The following is an 18,808-nucleotide window of genomic DNA, read 5'->3' on the forward strand; positions in this document are numbered from 1 at the left end:
ACGAATACACTATATATGGCCAAAGGTTTGTGAACCCCCGACCATCACACGCATACAGTATGTGTTTTTTGAGCATCCCATTCCTGATTTAGTTCCCCTCGCTGCTGTAATAAGCTCCACTCTTTTGGGAAGGCTTTACACTAGATTTTTGGAACATGGCTGCAGGGATTTGTCCGTTCAGGAGGAGGCCTGATATGCAGTGTTCCAATTCATCCCAAAGATGTTCAGTGGGGTTGAGGTCAGGGCTCTGTGCAGGTCACTCGAGTTCTTCCACTCTAACCTTGGCAAACCATGTCTTCATGGACTTCACTTTGTGCACAGGGGCGTCGTCATGCTGGAACATGTTTGAGCTTCTTAGCTCCAGTGAAGGGAAACTAATGCTACAGCATACAAAGACATCAAAACCAGTTGTGTACTTCCAATATTGTGGCAACAGTTTGGGGAAGAACCACATATGGGTGTGATGGCTAGGTGTCCATAAACTATTGCTCATATACTAATATAAACTGGTATCAAACCCTAAGAAATAGAAAATGTCTATTAATTTGCAAAACTATAGACTCGCACAGAATTATACCACTCATAGGCAGTAAGAAATGAGCTGGAATAATAAAGGCAGCAATACGGTCATGGGCTGCTCACCATGGCTGCTCCTCTACCAGTCTGGTGGCTGCCCAACCAGGGCATGTTAATCGGAGTGCCAGGGCTGCTGTGAGTGTAGGGTGTTGTGCCATGCAAAGTGGTGAAGTCATCCCGGGTCTGGACCACCAAGAAGTCATCTCCTCTGAAACACAATGCAGGGCCAAATGAGAACTGAATAACATTATGTCTGCTTCCTTCCTGTTAACTGAAACAGCAATTTAAACAGATCATTACTGTGGTTCATGGTCAAATGAATCTGAAAACAAAGCATCCGCATTGATGATCAGGTAATAATGAGATCCAAATATAATTTCCTTCAGTCTCTGCCCAGTGAATGAAGCGGAAATAAGCTACACTATCACCGCATTTTATTCATTTATACCTCATTCATATAAAGGGCTTTTGTGTAGCTAGTGAAAAGAAGATGGGACTCTTGTGACTGAGAAACATATGGTATATGCCTTGTTAGAAATATAATAGAAGCTGGTCAAAGGAAATACAGATCTAAACTAGCACCTTCATTCCTGCTGTGCGACTGCAAGCAAATTGTCAAAGGAAAGTTTCCCGCTATTTTGTCACCATGACAATTTTCCTGGACTTGAAATTGGTACGGTTTAGATTAACTTACTTCACTTCCATGTCTGCGTCATCATCAATCCATGTCAGTATCTGAGTGGCCAGGATGGAGGACACATCCAGCTCCTGGATGTCATGTGTGGACGCAATTACTAAGCAGTTACGGTTGGCCTGTGAAAGCATGACACATTTCATTACACATACGCCAAGTTTCGAGCTAAAACCAGAACTTTAATCTGAAAAGGCCAGTGCTTCTCTCACGCAGCTCTGCACCTTGTTAATGGCGAAGGCAGTGATGATGTCAGATTCCTTGTGGATGATGCGTGCTTTGCCTGCAGGGTAACCTAGATCTGCCTCAATCTGTGGGAAACACAGTCATCATATTCAAGCCTCATTGAGCCACTAACATTTGACTCCTGTCTACAGCAATTCTCACATTCCCGTAATATATAACAAATAACAGGACGGCTGATGTTATGTGAGCAACTGTTATTTTACTGTACATGGCTCTAAGGGACAAGAAAAAAGGGTGATTGTGAATTAGTACAGCTGTATACTGTTTCTCCAAAAATTGTAAAGTTTAGGGGATTTATTGTGTTGTGAAAACGGTTCAGAGAAAGATTTATCTTCATAAAACCTACACTAGGATTTTCTTTTGCATTCTAATGAGAATATGTGATGAATCAACATTGTTTAAACTACAGATAATGTATTTCTGTCAAATGTAAAAAAAAAAAAAATTAAAAAAAAGACTGGTGTGTTTTTCGTGTTATTTAACTAACATCAGCTATTACATGGCCGCTTCTCAAATCAGAGATACTCAAAGTGATATTATTTTTGAACAGTAAATAGATCCCCTAGCCACAGAAGGGCATATTTTCCAATGTGTATTTCTATCTCACCCAGTGTTCCCAGGATAGGCCAGGAGAAAGTGGTTACTACTGAAGATGAATGAATGGATGGATGGATATAAATATATTTAGTGTAGTAAATATAATTAATTAGTGTAATAGTCATCCGTATATTAACATGTACAAAGAAGAACCAAGATGTGCAATGTATAGGTGTTTTTTTTTTTTTTTCATAACTTGATCACCTACTGTGCTTTGGTCTATAATTATTTTAGCCAAACAGTATTCTAGTTTTAAAAATGTCAGGCTTTTATTCATCATTTAAACATGCATGTAATAACTTAGTTATCCTGATCTTTAGAGAAAGGGAGATGCAATGCACCTTAAGACAGTAATAGGGTAAGAGGTAAAATCACAAGGTGCTTCATGAAATAAATGTGAAGCATGTATGCATACATGACAACATTAACCCACATGCACCACAAATCTAAATAAATAAATAAAAATGAAGGGAAAAAAAAAAAAAAAGAGAGAGAGAGAGAAAAGAAAAAAAATTAAGACACTATAATAAGCAGTACCTGATTGACACCAGGCTCCTCCATCCCTGAATACCTCATGCTGTCAATGCAGTCCTCAACCGACTTAATTATTCAAAATTGTCACACATCAGACGAAGAAATGAAACGAAAACGTGCAAGTCAGTAGCTCACATCAAAAACATACAATTAGACTGTTAATTAACAAAAAATTAATTGCACAGAAGCAACAACAAATTACATGAACACTAACTGTCACAAAAATTCAGGCAAACCAACTGTAGAACACAACCAACATTTACGGCACCAAACTAGAAACATGTACAGCTCTTTTCCTTGAATATAAATGCATTCTTAAAACCATTCTAAGATTACTACTGCGCTGAAATCAAACGAAGTTGCTTCCACAGCTACAATATTCAGTGTACCTCCACTAATATTGGCACCCTTGGTAAATATGAGCAAAGAAGGTTGTGAGAAATTGTCTTTATTGTTTAACCTTTCTATCTTTTGTTAAAAAATAAATAAATAAAAAATAAAAAATACTCCGCTCTCAAGGATATCAAACAATTGCAAACAAAACACAGGTCTATCAAAATAACTAACTAACTAAATAAATAACTACTTTGTTGAATATAGCAATTTAAGACCAGAATTTTTTCACAGTCTTCTTGCCTCTACCAAGGGTGCCAATATTAGTGGTGGGCGCTGTACACTACCAATTTCAATACTCTTGATGGCACAAATGCGAAACGGATGTAAATGAATGTGTACCTCTTTCTGATCCCGCTTTTTTGTAAAGATGTTGCGGATAAAAGTCTCCTGCACCTCTTCTTGTTTCACCAGGTACTGCCACAGTCTCTTAACAGAAAGTGCAGAATGATGTCGGGACCTAGATGATTAACGTGCACTGTCAATACAGTAACACTAATGCTCAACAGGTCGTATTATTGTCCTGTTTAAAAATCTAAATATCATTTTAATCACAGTCCAGACTGTTGGTCATTTGATGACACTGGTACTGTGTGCGTGTTTGGGAAAGAATCCAGAATGTCTCATCATAGCTGACCTGAATGGGGTGTTAGAGGGTTCGAATAAGGCCTTGTGTCTGAGGAGTGCTGGTCCCGATGCCATGGTCCCATCAATTGGGTGTGTGGAGATGTATTTGGAAGGAGGCCCACCGAAAATCTCCAACCTCTTGAGTAACACCTGTTCCCAGCGCTGTAGTGTTTTCATCACAGAGTGGCACAGTGGGGAGCACACAGGTAGATCTAAAAGACACATACAAAATGAGCATATAACTACAGCACCAACAAAACAGTGAACAGCAGCACATAACACCCTAGATATGACTTGAGTTTTATCAGACAAACTCAAAGCAACAAATCTACTATATCTCAACCGTGGAATTCGGCTATCTTAAGGACTTCCAGAAGATTTCCAGGCATACGCTATACAGCCAAAACTCTGTGAACACCCGACCATCACACCCACATGTGCTTTCTTTTTTTATTTTTTTATAAACATGCCATTCCAGATTCAGTCCCCCTTTGCTGTTATAATAACCTCCATTCTTCTGGGAAGGCTTTCCACTAGATTTTGGAGCGTAGCAGTGGGGATTTGCTCACTCAGCCACAAGAACATTAGTGAGATCAGTCACTGATGTCCGGTGATGCGGCCTGAGGCGCAGTCGGTATTCAAGTTAATCCCGAAAGTTTTCAGTGGGGTTGAGGTCGGGGCTCTGTGCACGTCACTTGAGTTCTTCCACTCCAGCCTTGGCAACCCACGTTTTCATGGCCGTCACTTTGTGTACATGGGCACCGTCATGCTGGAACAGGTTTGGGTCCCTTAAATCCCGTGAAGGGAAACTGTAATGCTGCAGTATACTGTACAAAGACATTCATAGTATAATTGTGTGCTTCCAATTTTGCAGCAACAGTTACAGCACATGTCTTTTAAGTAACGTTAGTAATTATGACAGATTCACACAGGATAAGTGCTCTCTGTATAAACCACAGAAACAGGAGTGCCTTCATGATGTACACATAACTGTTACACTAAAAATGTATCCATACTCCTCATTTTAAATCCATACTCATTTTAATACAAACTGGGTTGTTTTTTATCTATATTAAAAGTGCTTGTTGGTGGGCTTGTAGTCACACAAGTTGTGCTTGATCGTTAGTAGATCACATAAAGGTTCATGCATGGGCTCACAACATGTACTTTTGAGTCATGTACTCTTTTAGAAGCTCAATAACTTACCAAAAACACCCTGAGGCACTCCCTTTGAAAGTATATCTATATTTTATTGTTCTATGTTTTAAACTCAGCCAACGTTTATTCCATTTTGGTTTCTGCAGGAGATGATACAAAAAAAATTGAGCGCGGAGTGTCTTTAGTGAGTAAGGCTCTCGTTTTTACCCAAGAGGTCATAACCAGCCATGGGATAGAAGGATTTCAAGTTGACCAGCACCAGCTGCACCATGGCCAAGCGCATCAAACACCAGCTAAAAACAGAGGAATTTAGCATTTAATCATACTGCCAGAAAAACACAGCATAATCACAAAAAAAGACAAGCTATACAATAGCCCTGCATACCTATACGAGTTGTTATTGGAATGTTCTTGAAGGGGAGAATTGGAGTCAAATTCATCTCCAAAAGCATCATCATCTTCTTCTTCCTCGTCACTCCCCTGGCTTTCCTCTGAATCGTATTCGACTCCGCTTACAGAAGGTGGCAGGAAAGGCTGTGGGAGTCATGTGAATGTGGAATATGTCAGGCTTAATAACAAGTGAAAACACAGAGATGATTGGACAGAACGTTATTTGTCTTGTACCTTTGCGATAAAGTAGTCCCAGATGCTGAGCTCAGGAGGCACAAAGCGTTCTTTAAAAATTGATGCTTCCTGCTCTACTATAGGGCTGGGGCTGACAGGATTGTCTGGTACCTCCCTGGAGCTGCTTCTGGAAGAATGCAGCCTGAAACGCTTCTGCTTAAATTCCTGGTCCTCCATCGGGGCTGGAGCTGACACACATAGCAAAGTGTCATTAGAAAATATAGTACGCTTGCTTACTAGACAAGTGTGTTTATATTGTCAATAAGTACAGTAGACCAATGTTGACATGCCCTAATAGCTACTGAATAATACATTTAATTTCTACAGACATAAACACTGCACGGGCCAGCATCTTCTGCTGCCAAAGAAACAGCAATTCTCATCTTTATAAAGCACTAACCCGATGATGGGCTGGATTTTCCAGCTACAGGAAGGCGAGCCCCCCCACCAAACACAGCCACCCACAGCTTGTTGTTGAGCGGATGAGCCACAATGTGGAAGAGCTCGTTGCTCGAGTGTGTGGCCAGGCCGTGCACAAACAAGCTGAAGAAGACGGCTGTGAGGATCTCACACAGAAGCACACCCACACCTGGCTGGTTCTCCTCTGCTGCTGCACCCAAGAGACGGACCAAGGTACTGACACCTGCAGCACAAATAATAATAAAAACAGTAAAAAAAAAAATAAAATAAAAAATCGCCACATAGCTATCTGTGCAGCTCAGACAGAACACTCTCTGTTCATGGATACAGAGGTCAGCTGGTTGTATAGAGTAAGAGAGTTAATGTTGGCCATAAGCTATTATCAGCTCAGTATACTGCTAAAAGTACTTTCAAATTTCAATTATAAATGGTGTGGTAATACAGAATATACAACACATTTATAATTGATTTGTGATGTACATTGGTTAAATTCTTTAACATGTTCGTTATTATAAATAAACTTTGAGATTTTAAAAACTCAAAATGAAACTCAAATTAAATAACATGATGAAATTAAATAACAATAACCACAGCAGCAGCAGCAATAATAATAATAGAAAAGAATAATATATGGTTAGAGTCTACCTGGCCACTTTGCTGGAGAGGTGTTAGGAATGACAGCTTCATCCATACTGAGATTTCGCACAGGGTGCTGATGGGAAAGCAGGATGCTCTCGTAGACAGTGCCTGTGAACTGGTTGATATGACTGTCGAGAGGAAACATTATAGATGTATAGCTTAAACAGTAATATAAAGGTCTCCTAGATATTTTGCCCAAAATATATATATCATGCTATTTTGTCTTTTATTAATTAATGTAAGAGTACATACAGTCACATAGAAAAAAATAATAAAATAAGTACACCCAATGGAAGGTTTTTTTTTTTGTGTTTTTTATATATTTGGACAAGCAAACATTTGATGACATTTAAAAAAAAAAACAGATCAGTCACAAGGAAAAAGTAAGTATACCCCTACATTTATCACACCTTCAAATCCACAAAATTAGAATTAGGTGTTCAAGATTGGGTTCCAGTAATTAGAACCTGCTTAGGGAGTGCAGGTGGAACCTTATTTATACCTCTCTCATATCTAGTGTCTGCTGTTCCCTTTGTTATTGAGGAGTGTGGTGTCATCATGTAAAACTGTCTTTGAAGTCGATGACTGATAGGCACGTTTATACACACTATCTTTTTAAAAAAAAAAAAAAAAAAAAGAACTCAGCATGAGCATGCTTGACAAAGTTCTCATATAACCTTTTCCAATTTTTTGTGGAACACAATGGGTGCTCTATAGCAGGGTTCAACCCACCTGTAACTGTGTCCGTCACAAAGGCACTGGTAGATGCAGGCGGACAGAGAAGCTGCCAGTGTGTGCATCACGTAGATCTGTATGCAAAGCAGATGTTGGATTAGAAGCGAGAGAAAGAACAGGCAGTGAAACAATAAAAGATACAACAAGAAGCTCATTTCTTTATCTACAAAAAACTTTTCTCCATTTGGAAACAACCAAAGTAGAAATTTGTTCCAACAAATAATAAACGTGTTCAAGACTTTAGACATTACTCGAAATTGGGAATTAGGCTAGATATACCTCTGCAGTCTCTGAAAATGTAAACGTCATTACAGGGTAAATGCAGGCATCAGCACATCAAATTTAATACTTTTTAAAAACCATAATCAAGACATTTGCAAAATAATTTAACACCTGCACTTCACTTCAATCATGCTCCACAATACATCAGCTATAATGGATTGTGTTCATGCATATACATCCATTTCTGGGTTTAAGTAAACTATAGCAGGGTAAACTTCTATAGAGGTCAATGGGACACCAGAGCAAATATCCTTTTTGCATTACCATTTGCTCAAACAGTGAAAGAAAAAAAAATCCAGTATTTCCTTCCCATGACTTTCCAAGAGAGGGAAAAATATAGAGAGAAGGATTACGGCAGTCACAAGAGAAAAAGATGTCAAATTTACCATCTCTCCCTCAGCAGCTGTATTAGAAACCCCCTCGCAGCAGTGTAGTGTTTACTAGTTTTTTTGTAATTTAATGCCATGGTAATGTAACAAGTAGTGTTATAAATGTACATACATTTTTGTAAAGAAGAAAATATATTAAAAAAAACCTTTGCTATTTTGTACTATTACTATTGCACTGAATAATACATTTTTATTTAAGGTACAAATAGTAATTATAACAATAGTAATATATTTCTGACTTAATTCACTTTTATGTGTTAGATCTTTTATTTTGGCGGAAACACACAGGAAGAGCTCCTTTTAGTTGGCAACAGTTTTTAAAATTCACCAATCAGGTGAAATGTTGCAAAGCTCTGCCCACAAAAATGTTTGAGATTACGCTAACGAATAACCAAAGTGAATCTGGTGCATGCCGTATCTAAATGCAGGTTATAAGTGACTCAAACTCACAGCACAGACAGAGATGACGTTGGTGTGGAGCGGCAGTTACTGTGGATTGAGCTGCTCTAAAACACTGATGAGCCGCACACACACTCTGAGTGCAACACAGTCACATGGGTTTACCATCTCAAACAGCAACCAGCCAAAAATAACATCTAAATCTTCTTTAGGGTGTCGGTTCAGTTGCATTTTAAGACCTTTGAAACGTGAATTTAAGACATTTTAATGCTAATTAAGGCCTTCTTTTTACATTAAGGAATTTAAAAACATTTTATGATTTTTTAACGACCCGCGGACACCCTGTCATTAACACATAACTAATGTGTCATCCTCTGGAAATCCGCCATACCTCATTGTTAACGACATCAGGGTGAGGAGGAGAGTCCAGGGCATTAATGGTGTGCAGTATGTCATGTGTCAGGTTGGTCAGGTGAACTATAGGATTGGCCACCACAGTTTTGGAGCTTGCAGTGCAGGCCAGCAGCAGAGGAACTGATGCTTGCTGCTGAACAGCAACCTGAAAACTGTCATCCTAACACAAACAAAAGCAGATTAATTCATCAAAAAGAGAACTTGTGCCAAATAATATATTAAAATGCACATTTAATTCATATTCAAATAACAACATATAACTCAAACGATCTTCTGTCACAGTTAGGAGACAGGAACAGAATTGGGATTAAACAAAGGAGGCGACCAATTCCTGTGACAGCCCTTTGCTGTGTTTACTCAGACAGATCTTGTGTCTGTTTGAAGATCTGCAGAAAGGAGGACAGTCTCCTCAGAGCCCTGTGCTTCAGCTCCATCTGTCAGTCAGTGCTTGGAATGTCATTTGCAGCAGTTTTTTTTCCTAATGCTGCAATTATTTTTAGCTGATGTTTCCAAAACAAATCAAGACCATTTAACTACATTTTGGTCTATTGTTCTGTACCTTTCACAGTACAATAAACCCGTTAAGCTCTTGCTTAGCTATACCTTCCTTTTTTAACAAACTTAATATACAGCTACTTATTTATTATTAGTGTTCCAGATTTCACCATTAACAAAAAAGGTTGAGTTTTAGAGCTAATTTGTCAGCATTTGTATCATGATGCAAGTTACCTGTTGGGATTCCTGTAGAAGCAGAATGAGCTCCATCCTGACTGAAGCCAACCCTCCTCCATGGGAACCATGCAGGCCACAGTAGCTTAGGAAAATGCGTAGCAGAGGCTGGTTTCTCTGGAGCCACAGTCTGCGCCTGTGTTGCACCTCTCTGACTTGCTCTGCAGTCCCTTGGTACTCTTGCTCATCTCCAGAGGTACCACTGACTTGGCCAAGCTCAACCGAGATGCCCCCAGCCACCTGCTGAAGGCAGGGGTTGTACCCGCAACACTTCTGAAGGGCCACCACCTCACGCTCCAGCCAGTGGCACAGTTGGTGGCGCAGCTTTCCACCATCCAGCTCATAACCTGTGGAGAGAGTCCGCAGCTCGGCAGTCAGCATCTTCAAGCAAGAAATGAACTTGAACCGAGCAGCAAAGATGTCCTCGAAAAGGAAGGGAGAGTTGTCTACAGTGACATCCGTAGACATGGAGGTAGAGTCAGGAGCATCGCAAAGGACAGCAGAGCTCTCAGGTTTGATTTTCTTCATCGCTAGGCCAGCTTCTTCATCCTCAGATTCTTCTTTGTCACTATCCCACTTCAGCTCCAAAGGCTCATCTTGCAAAGTCATGGAAAGCTGACTCCAGTCAAAGCTCAAAACAGAGTCTGAGTGGCTGTGGTCTTCTTGTGGAGAAGATAAGGTATCCAAGACAGATCCAAAGCCATTCAACGTAGGTTGGGACCAGTCAAGGGTAGAGGCCTGGTCTTTCCCACTTTCACGGTCTGGATTGTCAGGACCACTAAATGTTGGTGAGGGCTTGTCTTGGTTGTGTAGCATCTTAGATTTCTTAATAACTTTGGGCATTTTGGAGAGGATTTCTAGAGCCAACATAGGGCAGCCAGCTTGTAAGTGAGCATTAGCAGTAGTGAAGAACAGTCTCCTTTCTACGAGACTAATGGAGTCAGCCATGCTGCCTTGTCCGGTCAGCCCAACTTTAGCTTTATCTGAGGATCCAAAATGGCGCCGAAGGAGCAGTGGATGTGTTTTGAGGTAGGTGTAGAAGTTGAAAACCTCTGGATTGCAAGGAGATGATTCTGTGGTCCCTGAAAGAACAACAAAATAAACTGTAAGAGAAACTAGTAAGCAAAATATTTTCTATGTTAAAATATCAAATTACACTGGGTGGATACATAGCATCACTTCCTACCTTGGTGTAAAGCATCAACATTTGGGGTGGGTTGCTCAAGCAAAGTATCCAATGCTCGGCTGTAATCATCTAGAACCCAATATGCCATACTACGTAGAAACGGATCCTGGTGCATTGGAATCTGGTGGTCGTGACCCAGCACATACCTCTGTAGAACCTTTTTATAAGTGGAGGATGTCTCAAACTCAGACTCATATAACCTGCTGATCACCAAGGCCAACTGCAGGTCCTGCATCTTCTCCAGGCAAACCTAAATGTATATATGTTTAGTCAGAATTATCATTCATAAAACTAATATATAATAAAATGGTAAATAGTATAGACAAGGACGTACAAGTAGAAATTTATTCTATTTAATTTGCCTGATTCCTCTTTGGAATTAAAGCAGGAAGCATTTTATTTGGTCGAGCTTAAAAGACACGTTTGATTTGAGCATTTGGGCTTTTGCTTAACTTCTCCAAACTTGTACATTTGCAAAGAGCTGCAACAAAGGAAAAACATTCCTAAGGACAGTTACCTCAACAGCATCTCTGAGGGAACCCGCCAACAGAAAGAAGGCTGCCGAGTGCTGAAACCTCTGCTTTCCAAGCAGAGAGAATGCGTTCTTCAATGCAGCCTTCCTCCATCGGTCCTCATTAAAGTTGTTACTGAAGAAAGCAGTCATCTTCACGTTCTTGTGGGACCTTCACGTGACAGAATTTCCTAGTTAAACCCGGCCAGCAGAGAGTTGCTGTTAATCCGCAAAGCTCACAAAATGTAAGACGAAAAAGTTCATACCTGTACAGTCCCCAGACCACAGCTTTCTTCTTCATAGCCAAATAAAACAGGGCTGCATCCAGAGGATCATTGCTCTTTTGGAAAGAGGCCTTTGCTACCTGGTAAGAGTGATGGTAGCATGAATAATTGACTAGCAGAAGCAAAAAGGAAAAAAATAATACCTCATACCGCTACAATGCAAATTATGCACATTAAAATGGCCTAATATGCAAATAGGTACATTACTCTCTAAAAATTCTATAATCAAAATATGTTTTAATATATACTGTTTTTTTTTTTTTTTTTTTAGCAAAGTTTAGACATTTTTGCCTGTACCAACCTTTTCAATGCATCTGCGAAGCTTATTGGTGCTCCTTAGCCACCAGCCTACACCCATGGCTTTCAGTTCAGGCCAGGTGGGTTCTCCTTTCTGCATGCAGGGCAGCATGTTGAGCAGTTCCTCCTCAGCTTCAGAGTGAAATGCCCAGATGTAGTGACATGTAGACAGTCCTGCAGGCCAGGAACCAGAATTAAAGCCCCAAGTCCTCAAGCACCAAGAAGAATAACAACAAACTGACAGCATAGCCAGCTTTCAAGAATTCAATCAAATCAAAGCAAAAGATAAACACCTAAAAGATTTATCTTCAGTCATAAAAGCCCGTACGTCTATTTGGGGAATGAGGCGAGATGACATTTACAATACTGATACTGGTGCTTTGTAAATGTACCTTGGCAGAGGAGCTGTGCACGATGCATTGGAGGTAATGATGTCAGAAGAAAAGTGTGCAAACGAACAGCAAGCAGGAACTTCAAGCCACATTCATCCAGTGTCTCTCCACCTAAATTTGGTTATCACATTTAGTTAAGAATCTACATCATCAAAAGAGCTAGTCATAGAGAAGCAGATAAGTAAACAAAATATACTGATCTTGACCTTTTCCCTGACTCTCCCTGATGTCTGTGCTGGTTGAGGCAACGGTATCAGCCAAGGCCATAAGTGACATCTGCTCCATTCGCGTGAGCCCAGGTAAGCTAGAGTGAAGCAGGTGGCTTGACAAAACCTGGGCATGCTCTGGGCCAAAGAAAGTAGGACTGTATTTTGAAAGATCAATGACCTTAGCTTTAGAGTCCTCCTCTTCACCATCTAAGAGATCCATGTCATCCAAGCTCACAGGGCTGGTCTGGAAAAGCTCATCGTAGGTGTCTGCTCTGCTGGAACCATGGCCGCTGTCCCCACTAACACTGGATGTTTTGACTTTAGCACAGGAGGCTGTATCATCATCTGCGGCAAGCAGAGCATACAGGGGCAACGGTGGGATGGAGTCGATCTCTGTGTAGTCTGAGCTTTCAGTTTTGTTAAACATTTTGGGATCCCTGGAAGTAATGCCACTAGCACTAATAGTGAGGGATCGTAAACGACGTTCCTGGTTGACACTGGTGTCCTTCAAAGTCACAATCTCTCCAGCGATGCACTTAACCAGATGGGACAAAATAGCTTTGGCCCGTCGTACCTTGCCTAGGGCCATTAGTTCCAAAAGCTGCACTGGATGATACTGGGGGAGGGTAGGAAACAAGTGGTGTGCTGCCTCAAATAAGCCATAGTCTTCCATTTCAGCAGGAAGGTCATACATCGTCCTCTTACCGCTAAGCTTCTGAGCCAAACTGGTCATCGACCTGGTAAGAGTCTTTTTAGAATATTGGAGACTTAGTCCCTCTTGCTTTAGAGCTGTGCTAAGTGAGCTCATGCTGCCACCATTTGCATCACCTACAGTCAGTGCTGATTTGGCTAATGCTGCAGGCTGCCACTGAGAGTAGACATGCATTTCACAGTCCATGCCCACAACCAGAATGCCGTCTCTAACCCAAGACAGGGAGACCGGGATTGGCAAAGAGCCCTCTACAGAGGAGACCAGGTCCACTACACGCAATAAAACAAGCCGTGAAGAGCAATGCTCCCTGCTGTTGTCCGACAGCCCCAGCTCTGGAGGTTTTCCTGAGAGCAGCCCATACATGTACAGTTTGGAGCCAAGACCTACGGTCAATATATGAGAACCATCCTCTCTAGAAACCCAGTCCAGATGAACTAAAGTTTTACCACTGCTGTGTAAACAATCCCCAGTACTCACTAAACCATCCTGGAAGCTGGGCACACGCAGATGTTTATCTGAGCCATTGTTAGTAAGACTATTTGAAACATCCAGTTCAAGTGTCTGTTCCAATATCCACTGGGACCCTCCTGTGGATTCACACTGGAATATGCTCACATGAATTATGGGCTTCTTGGCAAGTCTGGAAGGCTTTGACTCCCTGTATGCCACAGCTACTCGGCTAGTATGGCAGCAGCTAATGCCCACAGGTTTGTCTGGAATGTTCACCGCACTGCTGTTGGTGAGATCTTCTTCCACTAGCAAAGGCCATTCCTCCCAGATGTAAGGAGAGGCGTCAAGTGTTTTGTCATTAGCAGAAACTACTCTACAACTCCAGAACCTCACAGTTCCATCTGTACAGGACGTTGCAAGAAGATATGGGGCCCGGCCAGTTGGCTGCAGAGATGACGAGCTTAAGTGGCCTACAAAGGATACAATTAAAGAGGAATTTAATTAAAAGGTAATGACAAACAAAATGTTTAGTTAAACGATAACATGCACAACAAATAATTCATGTTAATCAAGATTGTGTTTTATGACTGGAAATCACTAAGAAATCATTGGCCAGAGTCATTAAGCATACTACCTGCTGCTGGTGTGGCAGATATAACCTCTACCCCTTCTGGAAGTGTCAGCTCCTGACTGAAAACTCTCTCTTTGGCCAGGGTGAGTCGACAGGCACTTCGCAGGTTGGACCTGCTAAGTGGTGATTTATGGGGTGATGGGGAGTCATTTTGCAAGTTGCTGATAAATGAGGAAGACACAGGGTCTTCATCAGCAGGGGTTGAGGTCCCTCCTGAAAAAATTGTGATAAATATAATGAATGAAATGATCAAATATGAGCAAACAAACAGGATACCCAATCTTGTGCCAGCATTAAAAAAAATGCATCAAAAGTTTATGTATATCTATGAAAACTTCATGATATATCACAGCACAAAGTACAAAGACTTGGGCTGGACATATCACTGGCCTGGGCGCCCGGGACAAGCAGATGTGTCCGTGCTATTCGTTTGATTTTCGTGGTTTGTGGTTGCCCAGCTAATAATAAACAAACCAGGACAAGATAACTATTGAAAGAAACTAAACCTCAGTTCCTATTTATTAAACGTTTGATAAACAAAAGATTTTCATTTGGAATACAGTCCCGCTCTGAAAGTATTGGAACAGCAAGGCCAAATCTATTGTTTTCACTAAGCATTGAAGACATTTGGGTTTGAGAGCAAAAGATGCGTATAAGACAACAGATCAGAATTTCAGCTTTGATTTCATTACATTTACACCTAGATAGGTTAAACAACTTAAAACGTTTAAGTTTTGGGTGGTGTGCCTTTGGTGGCAGACCAAATTCTGATCTGTCAGAATATTCATCTTTTGATCTCAAGCCCAAAATGTCTTCAATGCATAGCAAAAACAATAGAATTGGACCGGCCAATACTTTCAGAGAGGACTGTACATATTTAAATGTAATGGACACAGTGGTGTGACACACCTCAAGGTCATTCCTAAAGCACATGGCCAAATCCCACAGCCTGATGCTCAACACACTGAGGCAAATGTACATAATATGGCTAACAGTAGAACGATTTTTATTTAAACTAAATAAATAGCATGCACAGATAATCTCTTCAGAATCAGAAACAGGTATGGTGCTGTGAAAAACTATTTGCCCCCAACCTGATTTCTTCTGTTTTTGTGTATATCTCATACTAAATTGTTTCAGAAATTAAAACAAAATATAAAATAAAATAAAGGAAACCTGAGTAAACACAAAATTCAGTTTTTAAATGATAATGTTATTTATTGAAGCAAAATTGTTATCGAATACCAACTGAGCCTGTGTGAAAATGTATTTGACCCCCATAGTTACTAATTCCCCAAATCTATGAAACTGCATTCATATTGGGGTTCAGCTGGACTAGACACAACCAGGCCTGATTACTGCAAACCCTGTTCAATCAAATCATTACTTAAGTAGAACTTTTCCAACAGCATGAAGTTGGTTAAAAGGTCTTACCAAGTAACATACTATGCACACTATAACTAAGTTGAAAGAAATTCCAGAAATGGTGAGGAAGAAGGTGATTGAAATACATCAGTCTGAGAAAGGTTACAAAGCTATTTCAAAGGCTCTGGGACTCCAAAGAACCACAGTGAGAGCCATTATCTCCAAATGGAAAAACTCGGCACAGTAGGGAACCATCCTCCAACAGCACAACAACTACTCATCCAGGAAGTCACAAAAGAGGCAAGAACAACAGGAACTACAGGCCTCTCTTGCATCAATAAAGGTCACTGTTCATGACTCCACTATCAGAAAGACACTGAGCAAAAATGGCATTCATAGAAGTGTGGCGAGGCAAAAACCACTGCTAACCCAGAAGAACATTAAGGCTCATCTGAATTTTGCCAAAACACACCTTGATGATCTCCTCAAACCTTTTAGGAGAATGTTCTGTGGATTGATGAGTCTAAAGTGGAACTGTTTGGAAGACAGGGGTCCCTTTACATGTGGCGTAACCCAAACACAGAATTCAACAAAAAGAACATCATACCTATGGTCAAGCATGGTGGTGGAAGTGTGATGGTGTGGGTATAGTTTGCTGCTTCAGGGCCTGGGCAATTTGCAATAATTGAGGAAAACATGAATTCTGCTCTCTACCAGGAAATCCTAAAGGAGAATATCTGGTCTTCATCTATAAATTGAAACTCAAGCGCAACTGGATTATGCAGCAAGACAATGATCCAAATCATAGAAGTAAGTCCTAGTCCTAGTAGTAAGTGAAAAACTGATCTCCAGTTATCGGAAGTGTTTGGTTGCGGTTATTGCTGCTAAATGTGGCACATCCAGATTTTAAGTTTAAAGGGATCATTAGTTTTACTAAGGTTGGCTTTGTTTTATGTTGTATTTCGTTTGAAGTTCTACAAAACTATTTAGTGTGAGATATACACAAAAACAGAAGAAATCAAAAATCAGGCAAATACTTCTTCACAGCACTGTATGTGAAACTATTAACAAAATCTAGCAAAATAAAGTGCAGCGCAAAGCTGTCGTAGTCCATCTGCTCGCACAACACACACATCATCAAGTAGTTAAAAGTTGAAAGAGAAAATACTTGTGAAAATTTACTTGATGTTAGAACACAAAAGCTTACAGTCAAAATCACTGGTTGGTCAAAATTAACAACCACTTAGTGATTTGTTTTTTTGTGAAGGTTGCAAACACAACATGCAAAAAAATTTGAACAGGAGACGATACAGACCATGGCTACAAACTGTTCCCTCAAGAGGAATTCATATACACTGTTTCCTTTAGTCAGTAACTAGCTCGCCATATGTTGGCTACCACGTTTTAGCTTGGTCACTTATTTTTCCGGGAAACCAAAACATGGGACTGAGCAACCACACTGGAGCATCCACTTGTCTGGGGGAGGGGAAGGGGAGGCTAAAGAATTCATAATTTTTCCTCTCATGGGAAGAGAATATTTCCTTTGTAAAAATCAGATACACACCCATGGTAACAGGTGCTGCTGCCAGCTGCAGATGCCACATATGAAGGATCGATCTCCTGCTCTGGGTAAACTCAATCACCACCAGAAAGAAGCGTGCCCAGAATAGTGACAGGCCAGAGGCTAAATAAAGGACAAGGGAAAATTACATTTCACAGGTGCACAGTAAAAAAACTGAAAGATCAGATAGATTTCATCGAAGGCACCTTACTATTCTCATCAGGCTGGAGCTCCTGTGAGCAATCATCCTTCTCATTTCCCAAGATCAGGTCCTCCTCAAACACATGTAACAACTGGGTCTCCTTGCCTTGCTGTGGAGGCATAAACAAAAAGTGTAAAGTCCCAACACTGCTACTAACACGTAATATGACAATTTACTGTTTGGACCAGAAAGGTTACTCTGAACATACGTACAAAGTCTGTGATGGCATCAAGTTCAATGATGCAGCCTGGCTTTGCAGTAGATTGCTGACTTATGATGTTGAATACTTCTCCCACATGTTTCTAAGACACAAAACAGGTGAAGTGTTAGGTTTTTCTTTTATCTGAAAAATCAATTATCTTAAATATACTTACTGATATTTCAGGATTGGAGAGTTCACTCAGCAATTTCTTAGCCTCGATAACTGCCTGATACAATCTCAAGGAATGGCCATCACTTGCTACAAAACAGGCGCTTGGCGAGTTGCCATAAACACCTTTGAGGGACGAGTGAATAAATAAGTAGACATGAAAGCAAAGCGCAATGTGAACAGAAGCATGCGACAAGATCCAAAAACAGAACAGAATATAAAAAGAGACCCTTACCAAGGCAGTTGCTTGGGATGAGAGTTGGAAGCCAGGCCACATTGGAGAAGGCTGATGCATGGAGCGAGTTGATTCTGGCCAGCTCAGACACACCCCCTGAAAATGAAAGGGGTCCAACTGGATCCACCCTCCATAGTATTAGTTCACTATAAATTGCATTTGGGTCCTGGGAAACAGTGCCCAGGGATGACCGGTTTCTTTTGCCCGAAGAGACTGGCCCAGGCCCTGAGTAAGCAATGGGGTTGCACACCTTGGCATTGTGGTGTGAGGTGGTTAGAAGCAGGGGCAGTACAGAGTGGCAGGCCAGGTCATTGAGGTGGAAACGATGGCCACAGTAGCGCGACTTGTGTGAGACGCTGAGCACAGTGGAGAAGGCTGAGCCCTCAGCAAAGCTCACTGACCACTGGTTGAGTGAGCCATCAGAATGCTTAGAGATCATCAGCACATTGGGCGTGAAGATACTCAGGCGCAGACCATTCGGGCACTGCTTGCCTTGGCCCAGGCCAATTAGAACTGAAGAACTGCGTTGTAGCCCTTGGGGGTGCTGGCGACCATGCTGGATGGCCAAATCCACATTTTTGTTACAGGCATACATTACTATGCTACGGCTGAGGGAGATAGCATCACCCGTAGGGAAGGCAACAGGGATTCGGGATGCGAAAGACACCTGTGACAGAAAAGATATGGAGGACAATCTCTTTATGCCACTAGAAATAAGAGTAACAATCATAACTAGTGCCACAGCAATAATACAAGTGAAGACAAAATTCAAATACAAACAATTTAATAATTTGGTTTTGTGTTTTTCATTTAGTTATCAAAATGAATACATTTGGAAATAACACTAATTCACTTTATAACTATTTGAGAAATCTCAAAAAAAAAATTGGAACTGATACTGACTAGAACAGTACAGTCCTCTATGCATTACTATTCCAATTGGGGTTAAT

The 18,808-nt window shown here is 40.9% G+C and overlaps 1 protein-coding gene across 4 annotated transcripts in view; it reads right to left on the reverse strand.

Annotated features, from left to right (window-relative positions):
- The window catches only part of dmxl1 (Dmx-like 1), a 41,246-nt gene that overhangs the window by 8,808 nt on the left and 13,630 nt on the right, over positions 1-18,808 (reverse strand). For 2 of the 4 annotated variants that reach the window (XM_053624980.1, XM_053624981.1), the window contains exons 13-38: positions 17,859-18,525; positions 17,628-17,749; positions 17,466-17,555; positions 17,263-17,362; positions 17,055-17,174; positions 14,129-14,338; positions 12,330-13,964; positions 12,124-12,234; positions 11,736-11,905; positions 11,417-11,514; positions 11,157-11,322; positions 10,640-10,889; positions 9,454-10,535; positions 8,702-8,884; positions 7,238-7,314; positions 6,512-6,633; positions 5,847-6,089; positions 5,447-5,634; positions 5,208-5,356; positions 5,030-5,115; positions 3,675-3,876; positions 3,380-3,497; positions 2,648-2,710; positions 1,492-1,578; positions 1,271-1,389; positions 643-784 (exon numbers count right to left, since the gene is read on the reverse strand). In XM_053624980.1, coding sequence (XP_053480955.1) covers positions 643-784; positions 1,271-1,389; positions 1,492-1,578; positions 2,648-2,710; positions 3,380-3,497; positions 3,675-3,876; positions 5,030-5,115; positions 5,208-5,356; positions 5,447-5,634; positions 5,847-6,089; positions 6,512-6,633; positions 7,238-7,314; positions 8,702-8,884; positions 9,454-10,535; positions 10,640-10,889; positions 11,157-11,322; positions 11,417-11,514; positions 11,736-11,905; positions 12,124-12,234; positions 12,330-13,964; positions 14,129-14,338; positions 17,055-17,174; positions 17,263-17,362; positions 17,466-17,555; positions 17,628-17,749; positions 17,859-18,525 — 6,600 coding nt within the window. The remainder of the gene's footprint in view (positions 1-642; positions 785-1,270; positions 1,390-1,491; positions 1,579-2,647; positions 2,711-3,379; positions 3,498-3,674; positions 3,877-5,029; positions 5,116-5,207; positions 5,357-5,446; positions 5,635-5,846; positions 6,090-6,511; positions 6,634-7,237; positions 7,315-8,701; positions 8,885-9,453; positions 10,536-10,639; positions 10,890-11,156; positions 11,323-11,416; positions 11,515-11,735; positions 11,906-12,123; positions 12,235-12,329; positions 13,965-14,128; positions 14,339-17,054; positions 17,175-17,262; positions 17,363-17,465; positions 17,556-17,627; positions 17,750-17,858; positions 18,526-18,808) is intronic. The other 2 variants (XM_053624982.1, XM_053624983.1) reach the window with 2 other exon arrangements.

This window comes from Ictalurus furcatus, chromosome 5 (genome assembly GCF_023375685.1).
Source record: "Ictalurus furcatus strain D&B chromosome 5, Billie_1.0, whole genome shotgun sequence".
NCBI lineage: Eukaryota > Metazoa > Chordata > Actinopteri > Siluriformes > Ictaluridae > Ictalurus > Ictalurus furcatus.